General features: G+C 39.4%; 1 protein-coding gene across 5 annotated transcripts; it reads left to right on the top strand.

Annotated features, from left to right (window-relative positions):
- The first annotated feature begins 1,386 nt into the window (after positions 1-1,386).
- LOC122280895 (probable methyltransferase PMT14) lies at positions 1,387-18,607 on the top strand. 5 transcript variants are annotated; one of them, XM_043092002.1, is made up of 7 exons: positions 1,387-1,772; positions 2,713-3,391; positions 4,110-4,320; positions 5,840-6,122; positions 16,536-16,922; positions 17,363-17,440; positions 18,069-18,607. In XM_043092002.1, exons 2-7 carry the CDS (start codon positions 2,753-2,755, stop codon positions 18,304-18,306), a joined length of 1,836 nt encoding a protein of 611 aa, XP_042947936.1. In that variant the 5' UTR covers positions 1,387-1,772; positions 2,713-2,752; the 3' UTR covers positions 18,307-18,607. The 5 variants fall into 5 exon arrangements, with proteins under 5 accessions (XP_042947936.1, XP_042947939.1, XP_042947938.1 ...); XM_043092005.1 differs by having other exon boundaries at positions 2,726-3,391; XM_043092004.1 differs by having other exon boundaries at positions 1,387-1,758.
- The last annotated feature ends 3,788 nt before the right edge of the window (positions 18,608-22,395 follow it).

The following is a 22,395-nucleotide window of genomic DNA, read 5'->3' on the forward strand; positions in this document are numbered from 1 at the left end:
GTCACACCCTCTGGGATAAAGCTACAAACGTGTCCACCCTATAAAGCAGGACGATTGCTTTCAAGCAAAAAGCAGATAAACCAACATTAGATTCCGAAACATGGGAAATGCGTTGGCTTGGGAAAGGAGGCATGTGGGTCACGCCTACTCGATTTATGGCACTAACGCACCGCACATGCTTAGGCTGGTGGAGGGACCCCACATGTACCCCCAGGTGGGAGATGGTTCTTGCCTTGCTTTGATTCTTTCCATTCAATAGCGCAGAACAAATGAAGAAAAGGAAAAATGATTTCTTGGATCTCTATGAAATCTGTGGAATGAAGGGCCAGAGGATGCTAGAAATAAATGGCTTAAGCATACAGTTGGGATTGGAGACAAGATTTGTTAGGGCATGCTATGTCAGTATGGACTTTGGCATCTTTGTTTATTCTCTATAAGAGAAGTTCTTTTGTCGCAAAAAAATTATATAAAAATAAATACAAATATTTTGAATTGACGTGATATGTTAGATTATAAAATTATTTTTATTATAAAGTAAATTTAACAGATCACATGAAACTGAGTCAGTTTGTAAATTTATTATTACGTAATCATTTTGTATCTATACAACTTCTCTTATTATAATGTATGTGTTTTAGAACCAGAAGAATTCTATTTACAAGATTGGTTTTTTTACGCATCCGACACATTATTATGTTTGCTCACCGATTTGCAAATAGCAAAATTCCACCTATTTTGACTTTTGAAGATCTTGTTAGTCTTAACAGTATTACTTTGGACCATTTACGACTTTGATGATCAGATCCAAATAGGATTTCTCATTTTTATTTTGTTTACTAATATTCATAATAGATTTATTTATTAATTATTATAAATTATTATGTCGGTAATGAATCTATAACAATGGAACTAGGATTTATGAAAGTTGTCGATTGTATACATACGAGGTGCTCTTCTGAATTAAGCCTTAACCTTATATTCGAGGATTCACATTTTGACTAATAATACGAGGAGCATATTTATTTGTCGATTCTAATAATCTAATTTAAGATTGTGTTTAATTGTTGAAATGATTTCAAATGATTTGAATTGATCTGTGATTAGTAATATTTTATAGATCTTATTAAAATTTATTTGAATATAAATATTTTGAGATATGTGTTTGAATGTATGAAATAAATTAAAATAAGTTTTAATTTTTTTATAAAAAATTAAAAAAATAATAAATTTTATTAATAATTAATTTGAGATGAATTAAAATAATTTATTTTTCCAAAAAAGCAGCCTAAATCAACACATGACTAACTAAAATACGTACATATAACTACGCAAAGAATTTTTGAATAATAAAATACGATGAAACGAGAGCATCCAAACTAATCGCAATTTCCAAAGGCATATAATATTTGACGAGAGCGAAGTGCATGATAGCTCTCTCTGTCGGCGGATAACTCCAAGAAGCAGAGTAGACTGAAGAGCCCTCCAAAATCTCTTCTTACTGTGAAGGACTACTCCATTTTAACTACCAATTGTGCACTGATTCTCGCTCTTTCCTATTTTGCCTACATTTGCGTAGTTTGTCACTGGCTCACCAGAGACGCACTGAGCCTTTTCCGGCATTTGGGAGGGGATCTTGTAGATAGAGTGAGAGAGAGAGAGAGCTTCAACTTTGTGGCTGGGCATGAAGTATTCTTCTTCTTGGATCTACAGAAGGGTGTTCCTCTTTTCCAGCTGAAGTACGTCAACTCGATTTATGCTGTACTGTTTTTTGGGTATCCTTTTTCTTTTTATTTCGTTTTACTTGCAGATACTTCCATAAGATCTATGCGCTTGTATTTTCATCCATTTTTATTTTCTTATTCTGGGTATTGGAAAATAAAAGAGATGTTAAATTTATCGAAAGGAAGAGAATAAAAGAAAAGAAAAGGCATGTACTTTGTTTTTGTTTTCCTGCTTGTTGCTTATGGTGTTCTCTTTGGTTCTTTAGGCTCAATTATGTCAGATTTGGTTGTAAATACTCGTGATTTATTCATTGTGATTTCACATTTACATTACGATCTGTTTCTTTGAATTATTTGAATTTTTTCAAGCAAGGGGAGGTGCGAGGTTGATTTTAGGCAAGATTTTAATGTATTTTTGTTGCTGGCTTGAGGTAGTAAATTCTGGTTCCAACTTGATGAAGCAAAAGAAGAGATCTCTGAGTTATTTTCGAGCAGTTTTTGAGTTTGCCCCACTTTCTGTTGTGGTAGCAAACATGGTTTCTAAAACGGTGAAACTAGGAGAAGATCTATGTAGCTTTTTTTTTTTTTTTTTTTTTTTGATACGTTATGTTGCTTTTTATAGAGAGGGAGGACAGGGCAGGGCTGAAGCCTTTGGTTTTTGTTTGAGGTCGTTATTATTTTGAGATGTAAATTTATCTAAATTCATAGAATTTCGTTGTGACAGTCATTTATTTATTTTTTCTTTGCTTGAAGCTTCAAGGGTACATGATTAATGAATATAAGTTTTTTTTTTTTAAATTTTATTTTAATTTTTATTTATTTTAATTTTAATTTTAATTTTTTATAAATATGTATACTACGGAATCATAGATAATTTATTAGAGTTCAAGCAATCCTGATTGACTATTTTCTCTTAGGTCAATATTACTATTTAGCTTTGATTTCTCAACCATAGACGAACTACTTGAGTTATTGCTTTCTAATTTTGCAGCATATTACTGTAGGCATCAAAGATTTATCCCAATCTCATCATGGGGTCTAAGCATAACTCATCGGGCAATAGAACACGCCCCTTGTCGATATTTGTTATTATTGGTCTCTGCTGTTTCTTTTACCTTTTGGGAGCATGGCAGAAGAGTGGCTTTGGAAAAGGGGATGGCATAGCTCTGGAAATAACCAGGCAGACAGATTGCAGCATCTTTACGGATTTAAATTTCGAGGCTCACCACAATCTCGTTGAAATTATTCAACCTTACACACCTAAAGCCAAAGTTTTCAAGCCATGTGATATTCGATACAGAGATTATACTCCTTGTCAAGAACAAGACCGAGCAATGAAATTCCCAAGGGAAAATATGATATACAGGGAAAGACATTGCCCTCCTGATGAAGAAAAATTGCGCTGTCTTATCCCAGCGCCGAAAGGATACGCGACTCCTTTCCCCTGGCCTAAAAGCCGTGATTATGCCCACTATGCTAATGTTCCTTATAAAAGCCTGACGGTTGAGAAGGCTGTCCAGAACTGGGTGCAGTTTCAGGGAGATGTGTTCAAATTTCCAGGTGGAGGAACAATGTTCCCTCAAGGTGCAGATGCATATATCAATGAACTTGCATCAGTTATTCCAATTGCAGATGGCTCTGTCAGAACAGCACTGGATACTGGTTGTGGAGTATGTTCATTATTCTGTGGTCATAGTTAAGAATTCAGTTGTTTCATACTTTCTTGTTGTCTCCCCCTTCTCCCCTTTCTTTTCCTTGCCCTTTTAGCCTGTCTAGATCACTTTTTTTTGTTGTTCTTCTGAGCTTGTGTGCATAACATTGATCAACTAAATTTTTGGGTATCCTCCAGTATCTGTTTAATACATGCATATGCATGAGCTAATGCTCACATACCCACACCCACACCCATTTATTTTCTTTTGGTTTTGGTACAATGCTGATGAAGTCAAGCACCCCAAAACCTGTCGCTGCTTGATACAGCACTTAACCACATAGGCATCTTCCTCAATGTTTTACATGGAAACTATAAGATGGTCATGCTAATGCATAATGTCTCTCTTGATGTTATTCTTAACTTGCTATGCCTGCACTGAAGTCTGAAACAACTGGTTCATGTATCTTATTTGAAAGCTTTGTATTTGAGATTCAGCCTGAGCTTTATGCTCTTAAATACTAATCTTCTGGGCTCTATTTGGGACCCTTGGCATATGCATCTTTCTTTTTTAGGTTTGAATTACCAATAAGAATGTGATTTCTTGTTGAAATCACAGCTGCCCTAATCTACTGCATAGTCTTGGTTGGCTTTACAATTGGGTAATGGTTGCTGGAATAATAAATGTGTTCATAATACATTACTTATAAAAAAAAAAAAATGTGTTCATAATACAGGTTGCAAGCTGGGGTGCATACTTGCTAAAGAAAAATGTATTGGCAATGTCCTTCGCACCAAGGGACAATCATGAAGCACAGGTACAGTTTGCATTAGAACGAGGTGTACCTGCTGTTATAGGTGTTCTCGGTTCAATACATCTTCCATACCCATCAAGAGCCTTTGATATGGCTCAGTGCTCTCGATGTTTGATACCGTGGACTGCAAATGGTAAGTGCTAGGAATGACCAATATTTAGGTCAACAATCATGTATTGATGTTGGTACTTTGTCCTTTTTTATATATAAGTAGGGTAATATGATTAATGATCCAAAGGCAATACCATGGTATATATAGAGACACCTAGGTAGAGAGAGAAAAGATTAAAAAAATTCCAAAGAACTAAAGTTTGAAAAATTAAAGATGTTGATATCACATCAAAACCCCCTCCTTGGAAAGAGCCCTAAGCATCTTGTCTTCTCTTCCGTATCTTATTCAAACTTGAGCCGAATGGGAAAAAAGTGAGGCCATGAGATTCAGCTCCTAATTGTTTGCAGCTGTAATAAAATCCACTTCCCCGTGATTAGATCCATTGTTCTAGAACTTTAGCTAGGAACCATTTCCCACCTCATATCTAGATATTCTAGAGAACTCCCCCAATCCCTATGAATGTCTTTCCACAATCCAACTCCAAAGTAACCATTAACCTCTTGGGAACACCAATCACCCCAAGAGCTACCATACTTCATGTCTATCATTGTCCTCCACATGCTTGTCTTTACATTGGCATAGCACATAATAATTTTCCCAAAAGAGCCTGGTTTATTTCATAGTTTTTACGAAAGAACTCAAGAAGTAACAAAGAATCTTAGTTACCCAGAGAAGCATATTGTTTACTTAAAATATCTTTTACTTCTATTGCTTAGTATAATTTTGCTTGTAGGACATGGCCAAAGCTTCTGTTGTACTTCAATATATCTCTAAAGACTAGTGGATGATATATGCACTCGTGGTTTTTCTAATATTTCTTTGTATACAATTGGTTCATTTAAGATGCTAGGCGGAAACTTATGTCCAAAAATATATTTGTTTCCCATATTTTTCAAGTCTTTCTATAGGTGAGGAAACTTTTAACTTTTTCCGGAGATATTCCATACTAAACTGTTTCTATAAGGATGCTTAAGTATTTGAGGTTTCCATTGAGGTTGCAGTTAATTGAGCGGCCAACCCCGTCTAGCTGTGATCAATGCTCTGTTGAGTTGTATGTTTTGTAGGCCCCTCCAACTGATGACTTTGGTTGTGAATCAATTGAAAAGTTTGTGTTTCCATAGAAACAAATCGGCTTATTTGTGAAAATATGTTGCATGCCTTCTGTAATTGGTTCTGAGGTACCGATTTCCTTACATATTTTACGTTCATTTTGATTATATTGGATATCAAATTGCACTACCAAAATCGAAAATCTTGTTTACTCCCTTTGTGCTACATTCAGTGGCCTTTGTTCCCTTTTGGGATGTTCCAAAATGCATATCCCATTTGAAAAGTCACATATGAAATGTTCTTTATTTACAAAATTATCCATATATAGAAAAAAATTAAAATGTTCTTTTCATCTTTTGAGGGTTAGCTTTGGCAATTCACTGATTTTGCTATTAGGGAACAAGCATTAAAGAGCATCTCTTAATTTGGGATGGAAGTTGTAGAATTTTGTGTACTCAGTGAAGTTGATGTTCTTTTCGCCTCTATACAGATGGCATGTACCTGATGGAAGTTGACCGAGTCCTCAGACCTGGTGGATACTGGATCCTGTCTGGCCCTCCAATCAATTGGAAGACCTACTACCAAACATGGAAACGATCTAAGGAGGATGTCATGGCTGAACAAAGAAAGATTGAAGAGCTGGCGGAACTTCTTTGCTGGGAAAAGAAGTATGAGAAGGGAGATATTGCTATTTGGAGGAAAAAAATAAACGCCAAATCATGCAGAAGAAAGTCAGCCAATATATGTGCATCAATGGATGCTGATGACGTGTGGTAAGTCCCCATGCACCTAAAACTTAACGTACTTAATTTTCTTGAGGTTTTATTATTAGAGGCGTAAGTCTTTGCTTGCATAACATGTTTTGTACCTCCACCGCTCTTCACTAAATGATTTATGTTTGAAGAAAGTCTTTGCTTCATCACGTACTTAGTTTCTGTTCCAAGCTTGTAGACATCCGGTCAAGTTATGTGAAACTTATCAAGATATTAGAATTTGTTAGGCGTGTTAGAGGTCATTAGCATATATTTTTTTTTTTTACAAGTAAATCAAAGTATATTAATTAAAATAATAGGCAAAAGCCATGTTCAATACAGAGAATGCCCTAACTACATAGGGGCAATAGATACAAGAAAATTATGGAAATCTTGGCCATTAAAATTAATGGCAATGGCTCAAGTACAATGAGTTCTAAAAAAGAAAGCTTTTAGTTCCTCCAAAGATCTCTCTTTGTCCTCGAACGTCCGTTTATTGCGCTCCTACTACACACGCCACATGATACAAATAGGGATAATCTTCCATACAACCTTGAATTGATTGCCTCTTAGATTTGTCCAACTAGCCAAGACCACCGCTATTGTCTCAAGGATAACCCAACCCAAGTCTAGTCTAATAAATACCTCGTTCCATAACCCTCGAGCTGCCTCACAGTGTAGTAGAAGATGGTCCATAGATTCACCCCCATTCCTACACATGCAACACTAATTTGCGATGATCACCATTCTTTTCCTCAAATTACGCATTCTGAAGATCTTACCCAAGGAAGCGTTCCACACAAAAAATGCTGCTTTGAGAGGCACTTTATGTCTCCAAATCCTTTTCCAAGGAAATTGAATGGGAGGCTCTTGTGGAGGAGACTTATAAAATGAGTGAACCGAGAACAAGCCTTTACCTATAGGAATCCACCACAATAAATCAGCATGCTGGTTGCTTGGTTTGAGTGAGTAAAAAAGGCTGCAAAACTGTCCATTTCCCAATCATGTGCCGCCCAGCTAGAGTTGATGTTCCATTGGATTTGTTCCCCCACTATCACCATGACATCCGCAACTGAAACCTCTTTAGCACTTGCAACCCTGAAAAGAGTAGGAAATTGATCCTTTAGAGCACAGTTACCACACCAAGTATCATACCAGAATTTGATCCTGATGCCCTCTCCTACAAGTATCATACCAGTATCATACAAGAGAAGGCCTCTATCCTCTTCTTATATGTTTCCACAATCCCACTCTATATGCTCCTCTCATCTCATTGGTACACCATCCCCCCCAAAGGCCACCATATTTACTCTCAATCACCAACTTCCATAGGGCTTCTAGTTCTTTATGGTATCTCTACAACTATTTTCCTAGTACCGCCTGATTAAAAATTCTCAAATTTCTAATGCCCAAACCACCATTAGAGAGAGGAGGACTACACACCTTCTCCCACCTAACTAGGTGGAATTTGAACTCCTCATCTAATCCACCCCACAAAAAGTCCTGCTGTAGTTTCTCAATACGAAGCGCCATACTTGCTAGAATAGGGAACATGGATTAAAAAATAGGTCGGTAGGTTAGATAAGGTACTCTTGATCAGGGTAATCCTACTCCCTTTTGACAGGTACATTCTCTTCCAACTTGCTAATCGACGCTCTACTTTCTCAATTACTGTATTCCATAACAAAGCAGCTCTTGAGGCGGGCCCCAACGGGAGGCTAAGATATGTCGTAGGAAGTGCGGCGATCTTACACCCCAGAGTATTAGCCAAGTGCCTTATACGCTGCACACCTTCAATAGGCACCATCTCTGATTTGTCCAGGTTCACTTTCCCCCGAAACTACTTTAAAGCAAAGTAAAAGGGCCTTCAATATTCAATACTCAGACCTGATTATGATCAACCTCGCAGAAGATAAGAGTATCATCTGCAAACATTAAATGAGAAATATTAATAAGTCCCCTACTCAGGGATTCAATCGAATAACCGGTCACACACCCATTGTTAACCAGGGCTGAGATCATTTTACTCAAAGCCTCTATCACAATAACAAAGAGTAGTGGGGACAACGGATCTCCTTGTCTTAGATCACGTGTGCTATTGAAGAATCTAGTTGGGCTTCCATTTATCAAAACTGAAAATTTCACCGTAGATATACACCAATGGATCCATGATCGCAATCTTTCACCAAAACCACTCCTACCAAGAAGGTCAAGCAAGAAGTCCCAATTAACATGATCATACACCTTTTCCATGTCTAACTTGCATATGATCCCTACATTGCCAGCTTTTAGTCTACTGTCGAGACATTCATTTGCAATAAGAACCGTATCCAAAATCTGTCTATCCTTCAAAAAAGCATTTTGGGGCTTTGATCTTTCCCATGACCTCGCTAAGGCGATTTGCAAGAACCTTGGAAAGAATCTTATAAACCCCATTTTACTAGGCTAATAGGTCGAAATTCTCTAATCTCCGCAGCCCCAAGCATCTTTGGTATCAAAGCAATAAAAGTGGCGTTTAGGCTTTTCTCAAATTTTCCAGCCAAATAAAACTCTTGGAACACCCTCATGAGATCTTCCTTTAATACATCCCAGAAAAGTGGCGTTAGCATATCTTATCATGGCCAGATGTTTGTAGTAGATGGGAACTTTGTGCATAAAATTATCTCCAGTTATAAATAAAGTCTCAAAACTTTTCATTGATCACAACTGATTGTTGAAAATTTCTCTCTCCGTACAAGTGCAAATTTTTAGCATTTCTGCTTGCAAGTTCTGCCGTCGAGGATGATTTGTTATTGATTTTTACGTTGACGGGGGATAGGATGGGTTTCAAGCGGGAGTTTGTGATGGACTCTAAGCTTTTTTCAGTTGTGAGAGAGGGTGGTTTGATTCGCATTACTGAGAGAGGAAGGAGGTTTAAACAAGAATTATTGTTTGGACTGGGGATTGCGCAATGGCTAGGTGGAGCTCTGGAGGGCTGTGTGACAGATAAAAGAGACGAGTTCTTTTCATCTAGGAGGGAGGGTTACAGGAGTTTTATCATGCAAAGGTCCTCAAATAGTCGTGGTCGTTTTGTTAAGGTGGCGGTGTATGGTGATGGAGGAAGAAACTGTTGCATTATCATCCCTGAAGAGGAAGGTAGTAATGGCTGGAGTAAACTACGAGAGGTGCTGAGGGAGAGTTTACAGATGGTGGAAAACAGCCATGGCAAACCTGGTGAAGCTTTGAAGAGAGGGGGCGAGAAGGTAATTTCCTATAGAGAAGCTCTACTGAAGGAGGGGACGCATGCGGGGTTAAATGGTGCAGGAGGGGGTACTGTGCATAGAGCCCATAGTGATCAATCTAGGGAGACAGAGTGTGGCAGAGACGTGAGGGAGTTTTTGTCTCTGGTACGCGATATGCAGGAGCAGTTGAGGATGGTGCAGGAGGAGGTGTCCTTGGTGAGGAAGCTGGTCGAGGCTTTTAAAGAAGGTGTGGAAACGGTGAGTTTTAGGGGCAACAATTTAAGTTGGGCAGGAGGGGGCTTAGGCTGGAAGGGGGGAGCAGGCTGGGCTGGTCGTGGGCCAAAGCCCATGGATCATAGGAAGGTCAGAGGATATAAGGGGAAGGGCTGGAATGGGTTTCAGGTGGGCCGGCCCTGGGCTGGGCCCGGGCCCCAGCTGAAGACCTCGACCCGGCAGGAATGGGCACGGGTCACGGGTAACCCACCGGGTCATGGGTCGGGAGACGGACTCCTACCAGAATCTTCGTCGCGCCGGCAACAGAATCGGCCGGTCGTCCATCAGACGGCGCCGATGACCCCGTCCGACCACCAGAAGCTACCAGAAGTTGCTCTCAACGTTGATATGAAGAGCAACCAGCAGCAGAGCTCTGGGCAGAGGAATGAGACGACGCCGTCGGTGGTTCCTTCTCCACCCCGACGGCATCAGAACATGCCGGTGGATCATCCAACGGCGACGAAAAGCCGGGAAGATTTTATGGAGCCTCAGACCACGCCGATAGAGCCTCTGGTGATTCTCCCCTCATCACCGAGTGGTTGTACTCTTGGGGGGTCTGTGCAGAACCGGCCGACGGGGCTTGGGGAGGAAGGGGAAGGTCCGGCGAGTCCCCTAGGGGTAATCTGTGCTACTGTAATGGTGGAACACAGTGAAGGAGGAGAAGAAGAGGATTCGGCCAGTGAACTTTTTCTGTCCGATGAAGAGGGTTCTCAAAGGCTTTTACAGGGGATTATTGAGCATGAAGGGGAAGGGGGTTCAGAGATTGGAGGAGTGATCTTGGAGGGGCAGAAGGATTTTAGGATACAAAATCCAATTCCTCTTAACTGCATGTACCCGGATCCATCTAGTGTTTCAGATTGGGTGTTCCAAACAGTGAATGATATAAAGGACATGGTGGGTCTAAAGTGTGAAGGTTATGAAGAGCAATTTATGGCATTACTCACCACCATTGAAGTGGGTCATCAACAACAAAGGAAAACGGGGTCCAAGAAACAGCGGGAACTCAATAGGCTAACATGGTCCATGAATTCGGAAGGTAGCTCAAGTAGGGAGAGGTCAAAAGGGAAGGGGCTAGCTTACTCCAATAAATGAAACCAAAAATTCTATCGTGGAACGTCCGGGGTCTAAATGATGCCGGTAAGCGGCTTCAAGTAAGAAACTTACTGCGAGGTTGGAAGCCGGATATTGTTTGCCTACAGGAAATGAAATTGAAAATAGTCAATACAAAAATTATACATAGTATATGGGGCTGTGTTCATGTCGATTGGGTGTATTTGGCAGCTAAAGGAGCATCGGGAGGAGTGGTGGTGATGTGGGATCGACGGGTGGTGGAGAAATTGGAGGAGGCAGTGGGGTTGTTCTCAGTGGCATGTTCTTTTAGGAGCGTGATCGATGGGTTTATGTGGGCCTTTGCAGGTGTTTATGGACCCAACGCAGATAGTGACCGAAGACTTCTATGGGATGAACTAGCTGGATTACACAGCTGGTGGGATCTTCCTTGGTGCATAGGCGGTGATTTCAATGTTACAAGATTCTCAAGCGAGAGTTTTGGAAATAGACGAATGCGTCCAGCAATGTCAGATTTCTCGGAATGCATTTCTGAGTTGAATCTAGTGGACTTACCACTAGCGGGGGGCATATATACATGGGCGAATAATCAGACATGGTCTAGGTTAGATAGATTTCTAATCTCCCCGGAATGGGAAATTCACTATCCAGAGGCGTGGCAGAAGAGATTGCCTCGGTTGTGCTCGGATCATTGGCCCATCATGCTGGACAGTGGGGGGATTCGAAGAAGGCAGCAACATTTTAAGTTCGAAAACATGTGGCTGCAAACTGAAGGCTTTGTGGAGAGGGTCGGACAGTGGTGGTCTTCATACCAATTTCAGGGTACTCCTAGTTTTGTTTTTGCTGGAAAGTTAAAGGCTTTAAAACAAGATCTAAAGCTTTGGAATAAGCAATCCTTTGGTAATATCGGGGATCTCAAGAAAACAAAACAGTGGGAGATACAAGAGTTAGAAAGGGTTCAAGAGTTAAGGCCGTTGAATCAGGAGGAACAAGCCCAAAAATTAGCTTTGGTTGTAGAGCTCGAGAGGATCATTCTAATGGAAGAGATCTCGTGGAGGCAGAAGTCTAGAGCCTTATGGCTGAAGGAAGGTGACCGTAGCACTAAGTTTTTCCACAGGGTTGCCAATTCTCACAGGCGATCCAACAACATCGATATGCTAAAGATTGATGGGTCAGAGTGCAGGGATGTGCAAGCGATTAACAATCATGTGGTTAGTTTTTATGAACAGCTTCTTACTGAGCAGGTGGGGTGGAGGCCTAAGCTAGAGGGGTTGGCTTTCGAGTCCATTGGACCTTCGGACTCTAATCGTTTGGAGAGGCCGTTTGAAGAGGCAGAGGTGACAGAAGTGGTATGGAAAATGGCGAAAGACAAGGCTCCGGGTCCAGATGGGTACTCGATGGGTTTTTTCCAAACTTGTTGGGAGATCCTAAGGGAGGACTTAATGGAGGTGCTGCAGGAGTTTTATTCGTTTGGAAAGTTTGAGAAAAGCTTAAATGCCACATTTATAGCCTTAATACCAAAAAGGGCGGGAGCGGAGGACATACAAGAGTTTCGCCCCATTAGCTTAGTCAATGGGGTCTATAAGATTTTATCCAAGGTACTGGCAAATCGCCTTAGTCAGATCGTTGGAAAGATTATTTCAAAGCCTCAAAATGCATTTGTAAAGGATAGACAGATCCTAGATGCAGTGCTCATCGCCAATGAATGCTTGGACAGTAGATTAAAAGCGGGTCATCCAGGGATTATATGTAAGCTAGACATGGAGAAGGCGTATGATCATGTTAATTGGGACTTTCTAATTGACATTTTGGGGAAGTGTGGTTTTGGGGAGAGATGGCGTACTTGGATCCGATGGTGCATTTCTACGGCGAAATTCTCAGTCTTAGTCAATGGAAGCCCTACAGGTTTTTTCAATAGCACTCGGGGACTAAGACAGGGAGATCCGTTGTCACCATTACTCTTTGTCATTGTAATGGAGGCTTTGAGCAGAATGATCTCAGTCCTGGTTGCAAATGGGCATATGACTGGTTACTTGATTGGAACCCCAGGAGGGGGTAGTATTAACATTTCCCATTTGTTGTTTGCAGATGGAACCCCAGGAGGGGATACAGTGATTGAGAGAGTAGAGCGACGTTTAGCAGGTTGGAAGAGAATGTACTTATCAAAAGGGGGTCGGGTTACGCTTATAAAGAGTACGCTATCTAACCTCCCAACATATTTTCTATCCCTGTTCCCTCTTCCATCAAGGGTGGCACTTCGAATTGAGAAACTACAACGGGACTTCTTGTGGGACGGAATAGGTGAGGAGTTTAAGTTTCATCTAGTCAGGTGGGAACAGGTTTGTAAGCCCATCTCAAGTGGGGGGTTGGGCATTAGAAAGCTGAGAATTTTTAATCAGGCTCTACTTGGAAAGTGGTTGTGGAGATACCACAGAGAACCAGAAGCTCTCTAGAAGTTGGTGATCGAAAATAAGTATGGAGAATTATGGGGTGGTTGGTGTTCTAAGGAAGTGTGAGGGGCTCATGGTGCTGGATTGTGGAAACATATCAGACAGGGATGGGAGGTTTTCTCTCACTATACGAGGCTTCGTTTAGGAGAGGGGAACAGGATCAAATTTTGGTATGACACTTGGTGTGGTAATTGCGCGCTTAAGGTTTTATTTTCGACACTATTTTTGGTTGCAAGCGACAAAGAAAAATCAGTGGCGGAAGTCATGGTGGTGATGGGGGAGCAAATTCAGTGGAATATCAGTTTTAGCAGGGCTGCCCAAGATTGGGAAGTGGATACTTTTGAAGCCTTTTTCAGCCTCTTGTACTCAACCAAACCAAGTGCTCAGCTTCTAGATTCGTTGTGGTGGGTACCGTCGGGAAAAGGTATGTTTTCAGTCCGTGTTTTCTATAAGGCTCTAACACAAGGGCAACCCTCACAGTTTCCTTGGAAAAAGCTTTGGAGACACAAGGCGCCTCTCAAAGCGGCATTCTTTGTGTGGTCCGCTTCTTTGGGCAAGATCCTCACAACGGATAACTTGAGAAAACGAAGGGTGATCATCGCAGATTGGTGTTGTATGTGCAAGAAGGGGGGAGAATCTGTTGACCATCTTTTATTACACTGTGAGGTAGCTCGAGGGCTATGGAACGAGGTTTTCTGTAGATTAGACTTGGGTTGGGTTATGCCGGAATCAGTTGTGGCGGTTCTTGCTAGCTGGACAGGTTTGAGGGGCAACACCCAGATTAAGGCAATTTGGAAGATGATCCCGATATGCATTATGTGGTGTGTGTGGCAAGAACGCAATGAGCGGACATTCGAGGACAAAGAGAGATCAAGGGAGGAGCTGAAAGTCTTCTTTTTTAGAACTCTCTGTACTTGGGCTATTGCTGTTAGTTTTAATGGCCAGAATTTACATGAGTTTCTTACTTCTTTTGATCCTACGTAGTGTAGGACATTCTTTGTACTGAACGTGGCATTTTGCCTATTCTTTTGAATATATCTTCTTACTTTTCTCAAAAAAAAAAAATAAAGTCTCAACTCTCAAATTTAACTCACAGAATCAAAGGAATACTTAGGTTCCCTCAAAGCAACCCAGAGTGGTTTTGTTTTCTCAAGTCTGTACTGTTTCGGCTTATCATAATTCCTCTCTCTAATATTATTTTCCTCTTTTAGTTTGGGACCATAACAATTAGTCTGAGCCTAGGAGTGTAAGAATGAATGAAGTGAGTGGGGCATACTCTAAGGTCACTGTATGAAGGACAGCTGAAATTTTTGGAACGATCACAAGACATTACTCATGCCATTCTGTTAAAGGTGTTGGAAACGCTCATCAATTTGTTGAGATAAAGAGTGCTTTGATTCCAAAGGCTATAGTACTAGTACTACTGCTACTGTTTTGTGACTGGAAAACAATGACAATACAAAAGAGAAAGCTTGCCAAGTAGGAAAAGCTACAAATGCTGAATTTTCAAAAGATTCTACATCTAAGTCGGAGAGGTCTAACTAAAAATATGTTAGTGTTCTTGACCTCTCTCAGAAGAAAAAATCTAACAAACCATCCCAGCATCTGGTTGATTAGAAGCAAAATCGAGGATAAAATTGATGACAAAGAAGATAACAAGAAGAGAAAAAAGAAGGAAAAATAATTCCTGGTTATGTTCTTGATAACAAGGCCACAATTAGGGATGAGGGAATGTTATAAGCTGGCCGACATCTAGTCAAATCATGCAAAATTCTCTGTGCTAATTTAAAATTGAGTAAATTTTAATAAAAGTCTCTATTACTTATCCAAAAAAAATTGAATAGAGCTTATAAAGATGTATATTTTTTGATAGGTAATAACTGAAAAGTGCAGTTTGTGACTCGAACCGGTGACACCTGGTTTGATATTTAAAAGTTCTTTAGGATTTAGTAAATCGAATCATAACTGATCATGATCAGATACTAGTAAAAATAGTTGAAAATGTTTTATAATAAAGGGCCTCTGTGTAGAAATAGAAATCTATCTTTTGGTTACTCAGTGAGTAAAGTTACCAGATAGACTTTCTCTTTTTCTCTACCATTTCAGCTCCTCCTAGTATTTTCTTAGAGATTCTCTTCTTATTTTAGTTTGGGACCATAAAAGTTTCTCTGATATTTGAAATTGGCAGAGATAAGATATAGTTACTTGTATGCAATGTTCAGTATTTCTTCCATCGGTCATCATGTAGTAGTTATTCATATTTGAAGAAATTTTTCTGTCAAGTTCTGTTATATGTATTCATAGTCAGAGGTCTATATGGTCTTCAATACTTCATTCTATGACTTAAATGTTTGTAAAAAGCTTTATGGTCATGTATATACCTTGGGAAGATTCTTACATTGGACATTTTAAGAAATAGACATATCATCATAATAAAATGATGCTATATGTGCAAAAGGTATAGGAATCCATGGATCATCTTTTGCTCCACCGGTATTTAGCACTTTATGACAAGTTTTTAGCCTCTTTGGGCTAGACTAGGTGATATGGATGCCTGTATGGGTGGTAGACTTGTTAGTGTGCTGGAAAGGGCAATCTGACAGTCATCACAGCAAAACCCTATGGAAAATGATCCCGATCCATTTGATGGGGTGCACATGGAGAGAAATAAATGACCGGAGCTTTGAAGATTGGCATTAATACTGCTGTGGACTTGAAGGATTTGTTTTTCAGTTCACTTTATCATTGGATGACAGCTCATCCATGTTTATGTAGCCATGGCTTCCAGGATTTTCTTGATCTCTTTATTATTACCACTTTAGTGTCTGTCATGTACTCCCTATATACTTGGATAAAGTGTTTAAAACTCATCTTAAAAAATTGTCTATTTATTTGTGAATAATTGGGGTTAGTGAAAGTGGATGGTAGAGTTGTAAAGTTGTTTGAATATAAGTTTATGAGAGTAGTTTTTGTTTTGATTTTTGTGTTTGGGTAATGATTGGATGAAAAGCTGAAAAATCGAAATGTCGTACTTCTTTGAGATTTGAAGATTTTTTGTTCGATGTTGAAAACTTTTGAGATATTTTGTGAAAAATGGGGAAACCGAAATGGCTGGTGAGAGGAAAGGTTCCCCTTTTAGGGCTCATGGAGACAGAATAGATGGGGAAACCAAACATGGCCTTTGTTTCCACCTATCTATTTTGGTTCAATCTCTCTTATATTACAAATCATAATATTGAAGATTTATTCGCAATTAGAAATAAGCATAATTTTCTCATATTCAATTTGAAGTACTGATCTAGTTTACTAAAACAAATCATGGTGTGTGTGTAATTTCATAATCCTTTTTTCTTGTATTCCCAAAATTGGTATTGTAGTTGCTTTGTTTTCAGCCTAAGTTTAAGTTTTTTGGTGCATATCAGGTACAAGAAAATGGACACGTGTATAACTCCCTTCCCTGAGGTAACCAGTGCAGATGAAGTAGCAGGAGGGGAGTTGAAGAAGTTTCCAGCTAGGCTTTTTTCTGTCCCTCCTAGAATAGCTAAAGGATCCATTGAAGGTGTCACAACTGTATCTTACCAAGAGGACAATAAACTTTGGAGAAAACGTTTAGATGTCTACAAAAGGATAAATGGATTGATTGGCACTACAAGATATCGGAATGTCATAGATATGAATGCAGGCCTTGGAGGATTTGCTGCTGCACTTGAATCACGAAATTCTTGGGTGATGAATGTGGTGCCTGCAATTGCTAAGAACACTTTAGGTGTCATTTATGAGAGAGGTTTAATCGGCATATATCATAACTGGTACGGCCCTACAAATTTCTCACTGTTTTTCCCCTTAAAAGCCTTGTACATTTGCATGCATTGTTTATATTCTGAATTTGCTTAGAATTTGCAGTTCTAGAGTTTTATTTTCATTTTTTATGAAGATGAAAATATGTTATGTACCATCAACTTTGAAGTTTAACTGCTTCTAAGGCCATTACATGTTAAAATTTATCGGTACATTCTGAGAGGAATTATTTTCCATAAGCTTCCCTTTTATCATTGTTGTTAACAGCATATTGACTTGAAATTTTCTGACTCTTCTTGTCACATTTTTTTTATTCTTCATATCACACTATGAAGAGAGATATGAGAATGTCAAATAATGCAAGAATCATGCACGGTACCAGTTCCATCCTTCCTCACGATGCCAAAGGTTTTGACTCTTGTTTACCTTTTTATTTGTCTATCTTGTTCAGGTGTGAAGGCTTTTCTACTTACCCAAGGACATACGACCTTATTCATGCGAGTGGTGTATTCAGCTTGTATCAGAACACGTAAGACACGTCCTCCTTTCTTTGTGTATACCGGAACTATATCTGGCTTGGGCATCTTTAAAACATTTACATGGAAGCATTCCAATCATTTATGTTTTTAAAAGATCCTCAATTTCCAGCATGAATTTCTTCCATTTGTAAAACCCACTATTTTCCATGAGAGGTTTTGAATTAATGATAACATAATTTAAATGGCTTGAATTTTTCTGTGGGCTGAAGTGGAAATAGAATCAAAACTTTATTGACAACAAAATTCTCTTGTTGACTCACCCAGTCATTATTCCTTTATTCCCTCAGAAAATAGGTTGCTGCACCTAATATTAGCGTTTAACTTTCCTATCTCATATTATCTCATAATTATAATTTTTTTCTCAATTCTCACATAAAATATAATAAAAAATTCTACCTTTTTAAATCCCAATTTAACTTTTTTAAATCTCATAACAATAATAATATTAAAAAAATAATATTCTAAGAATATTTTATTTAACTTTCATCTAAAATCATTTCAACATCTCTGAATCCAAATCTGGCCTATATCCTCCATTCACCTTGATTCTTCTGATAGGCAACATAATTTATTATAAGGTTTTACTGCCTTTAAATTCTAATGGAAATATATAAATAGGTGCCAACTAGAAGACATCCTTCTGGAGATGGATCGCATCTTGCGGCCTGAAGGGTCTGTCATCTTGAGGGACGGAGTTGATGTCCTGAATAAGGTTAAGAAAATTGCTGGAGGCATGAGATGGAATACCAAATTGATAGATCATGAGGACGGACCCCTTGTGCCAGAGAAGATATTGGTTGCATTCAAACAGTATTGGGTCGGCAGTAGCGGAAACAGCACATCCAATGACCAGTAAACCAGGATATATTTTCGTGGTGATTGGAAGCAAGAGTCTAGCACCAAAATTACCAACTTGCTCTGATGCGTAGGTACTCGAAGAGTTCTGATCCTCAGAGATGGCATGTATAAGTTATAGATTTGTGTTTGTGATGTAGGAATATGGGATTTCTATCTTAGCTTCCATCCTTGTATTCATTTTGGAGGGGGACGACAAAAAAAGCACATCCAAATAATTATTTCCACTTTACCACAGAGATAATTGTTAAGCATGACATTGGTAATTATCATAATAAATTATTATTGCTTTATTGACTTTATAACGAGTGCTTTGCTCTGTATTGCTCGACTCTAGTTGCATTGGAAGTCATACATCTATAAAAATCTAAATTTTCTAGGATGTTTGCTCTAGTTGAGACAGAATCCATTTCCCTGTCTCATCATAAATTTTGGAAAGTTAAAGGCTATTACAAAAAGATCATTTGCTTCTAATACTTTGGTTCTCATGACTCTTAATACATTTGGGATCTAATTGAAATCAATTGGTATTTAGGGGACCACTTGACTAATTCTCCATTTATCTTAATCTTCAGATTATAATTGAAGGTGTAAAGTGAAACATATTGACAGTGGTGCAAATTAAATAGCTGATAGTTTGTGGATGTAAAGTTTAATTTTGCCATAGTTCACAATATTAAAGCTTCTAAACCCAAAATGAGCTTATAAATGAATACATAGTAGTGAATTGGTTTAGTGCCCTCAAAGACGGTCCTCTCCTCTGCGAGGGTGTGGTGATTTCTTTCTAGTTCATTTGTGAAGAACGTAGAGCTCAATCTCTTAGACAGAATGTCTGAAGAGATTAGGGGAATGGATAACGAGATTGCCAAACTGTGTGAAGGGCTTAAACTCACTGATGAAAAAAGATGAGAAGTGGTTGTAGCTGAGGAAGATATCCTAGTATCCGCTGAGAGAGTAAGGAAGTGTCTGGTGGCTCTTGTAGTATCGGACAAGGAGGTTAATAGGAGTGTAGTTCGTGCAACCATGTCGAAATTCTAGCATGGAGAGGGGCGAATATTCCTTAGAGATTTGGATGGAACAGGTTCCTGTTAGAGTTTCAAAAGAATGAAGACAAGGACAGTGTGCTGCAAGGGAGACCTTGGTCCTTTGATAAGTTTCTGGTTTATCTCTAAGAGTGTTATGGCAACATTGCGCCTAGATGTCATCCAGTTTTCTATGGAACTATTCTGGATACAATTCCATAATATATCCTTTGTAGGCATGAACAGGAAGATTGGGGAACAACTAGGTGCAACTATAGGGAGAGTACTGCTCGTGGATACAGATCAAAGTGGCACAGGATGAGGAAAGTTTCTACGAGTCAAGATCCTAGTTGATATCTCAAAACCTTTGGCGAGAGGAAGGTTCTTGAATCTAGGAGATAAAAGGTTCTGGATTTCATTTAAATATGAGTGATTGTCCAACTTTTGATTTCATTGTGGACTCATCAAACACTCGAACCAGAGATGCCTCAAGAAGGGTGATCAGAGGAATTTGGTGGATAGCTTGTAAGACAAATGTTCATGGTTGCAAGTTAGTCCACCACTTAAAACTAATAGCTTCAAATGTGCCATGGAGGAAGCTCAGCCAGTAGACACCACTAGGGGAGCTCAGAAAGGAGGCTCCAAGTGGCTAACCTTTCCATAAAAGGAAATGAGTCCTCGGTAGCTATTGTCACGGATGAAGGCATGCAGAATTCTGGTAATTTGCTGAAGACAAAGCTGACAGAGCCTATTATAGAGCAGTAGGATACTTTGTCAGATGGCATGCAGGTTAACTTGACACAGAAGAGACCTTTCTCTAATAATCAAGATATCTTGTATACACCCTTCAAGGAAAAAGAAGGAGAAGACTCTTCCTTAAATGTGGGAGACTAGTTTAAGGCTCCTATTTCATTTTGTCATCATTTAAGGAGAAGTCCATATCAGGTAGCCAAGTAAGCCTGGCCACGTATTCCTCTTTAAACACTTCCATAGGTAAAGACAAAACTAAAACCCTTTCTTGATGGAAGAGAAGAGCTAGGGGTCTGAAGTCTCGTGGGGGTGTTCTGGCTAATTTGAAGGGCTAAAAAAAGAGAACCCTTGTGGACATAGGGGAACACATGGGGTCCTCTTTGAAAACTAAACAACAAAAGTTGGTTGGGAATGTTAACAAGTATGGATTAAAGTAGCCTCTGCCAAACTAAATTAATATACTGTACTGGAAGTGCGAAGGGCTTAGGAACTCTCGGACAGTTCGTGAACTTCACTTGTTGGTGAAGGATAAGTTCCCCAGTATGGTCTTCCTCATTGAGACCAAGTGTAGGCGCTCTAAAGTAGAAGTCATTTGTAATAAACTAAAGTTTGATCATAGCTTTGTAGGAGACAGTGTTGGGACAAGTGGTGGCTTAATAGTGTTGTGGAAAGATGAGATTAGTGTAGAATTACACCTATTCTTAGAGTCATATCTCTTTGAATATGCATTTCAAAGAGTGGGATAAAAAATGGGTGTTGACTGGGTTTCATGGGAACCCTATGGTTGCTAAAAGGGTGGAAAGTTGGAATCTGTTAAGGCTCATTAATCCTAGTGACCAAGTCTCTTGGCTATGTATGAGAGACTTCAATGAAATCATGTCTCAAGATGAGAAAGTTCGTGCTGCTCTTAGACCATTTAGACAGATGGAAGTATTCAGGGAATCATTAGGGGACTGTAGTGGGATTTACCATTGGTTGACATGTCCCTATACGTTACAACAGAATGGAATTGCTGAGTGTAAACACCGGCATATCATGGAGATTGGCCTCTATCTTCTAGCTCAATCTAATATCCCTTCCTCTTTTTGGGTTGATGCTTTCTCCATTGCTATTCATCTCATCAACCGTCTTCCTACCCCTACTCTAAATTTTGAGTCACCCTACAGTAAGTTGTTTAAAAAACCGCCGGATTATTTCCAATTTAGGACGTTTGGGTGTGCATGTTATTCTTTGTTAAGACCATATGCTGCCAATAAACTTGTCTTTAGAAGCAAACAATGTATCTTTTTAGGTTATTCATCCATCCAAAAGGGATATCGTTGTCTTGATCCAATATCAAAAAAAGTTTATTTGTCATGACATGTGGTATTTGATGAGCATTTATTTCTTGCACAGAGAAAGATGGGCGTCTCTCAACCCTCCAGCTCATCCCAACATGATCCTATTTATTTTCCCACAAGTCAAACTCTGCTTCTATCATCCTCACATTCGATTTGCACAATTTCATCTCCAATTACGGTAATCCCTTCCTCCATCTCTCAAACGCACCTTCCTTTTTCAAGCCAACATGATCTCACCGAAATTCCCTTACCCATAAATCACTCACAAATAAGTAACTCACCTACCCCTCACTTACCCGTACCCTACTCACCCATAAATCACTCACACATACCTCCCTTCACTGAAAATTAATCCACCATACCTCACTCACCCATAAATAACTCACCTACCCCTCACCCCAACCATAAATCCCTCCACTGAAAATCAATCAACCGAAAATCTCTCTCCCCTCACCGAAACATCCTCTTCCATCCTTCCATCTTCGGATACAATCTCCCCTCAATCAAACTTTTCCCTCAATCTCGAGATTCCCTATCCTTCCACACTTTCCATACCTGACATTCCTCCCCCTACACGCATGACCACTCGTTCCCCAACCAGCTCTCCAAATCTTTCCCTGATTAATCTTCTTTTTATTCAATAAAATATCCGCTTCTTGCTCTTAATACAATCATTTCCTTACCTGACCCCAAAACTTTTTCTCAAGCCATAACGTCTGATGAGTGGAGAAATGCCATGGACCAAGAATATGCTGCGTTGGTGAAAAATAACACTTGGACTCTTTGTCCACATCCCATTGAGCATAATATTATTGATACTAAATGGGTGTACAAAACTAAACAAAATGAGGATGGGTCTTCTGATCATTGCAAGGCTCGATTGGTCGCTAAGTGTTGTAAACGAGATCCTGACATTGATTTCTCAGAGACTTTTAGCCCTATGCCACTGTCCGGCTTGTATTGGCCATTGCCGTTTAT

This window comes from Carya illinoinensis, chromosome 11 (genome assembly GCF_018687715.1).
Source record: "Carya illinoinensis cultivar Pawnee chromosome 11, C.illinoinensisPawnee_v1, whole genome shotgun sequence".
NCBI classification, from domain to species: Eukaryota; Viridiplantae; Streptophyta; class Magnoliopsida; order Fagales; family Juglandaceae; genus Carya; species Carya illinoinensis.

Coding starts and splice junctions, on each gene's coding strand:
- LOC122280895 (XM_043092002.1), top strand. CDS start 2,753: ATGGGGTCTAAGCATAACTCATCGGGCAATAGAACACGCCCCTTGTCG. Junction 4,321..5,839: donor GATACCGTGGACTGCAAATG/GTAAGTGCTAGG, acceptor GCCTCTATACAG/ATGGCATGTACCTGATGGAA. Junction 6,123..16,535: donor ATGGATGCTGATGACGTGTG/GTAAGTCCCCAT, acceptor GGTGCATATCAG/GTACAAGAAAATGGACACGT.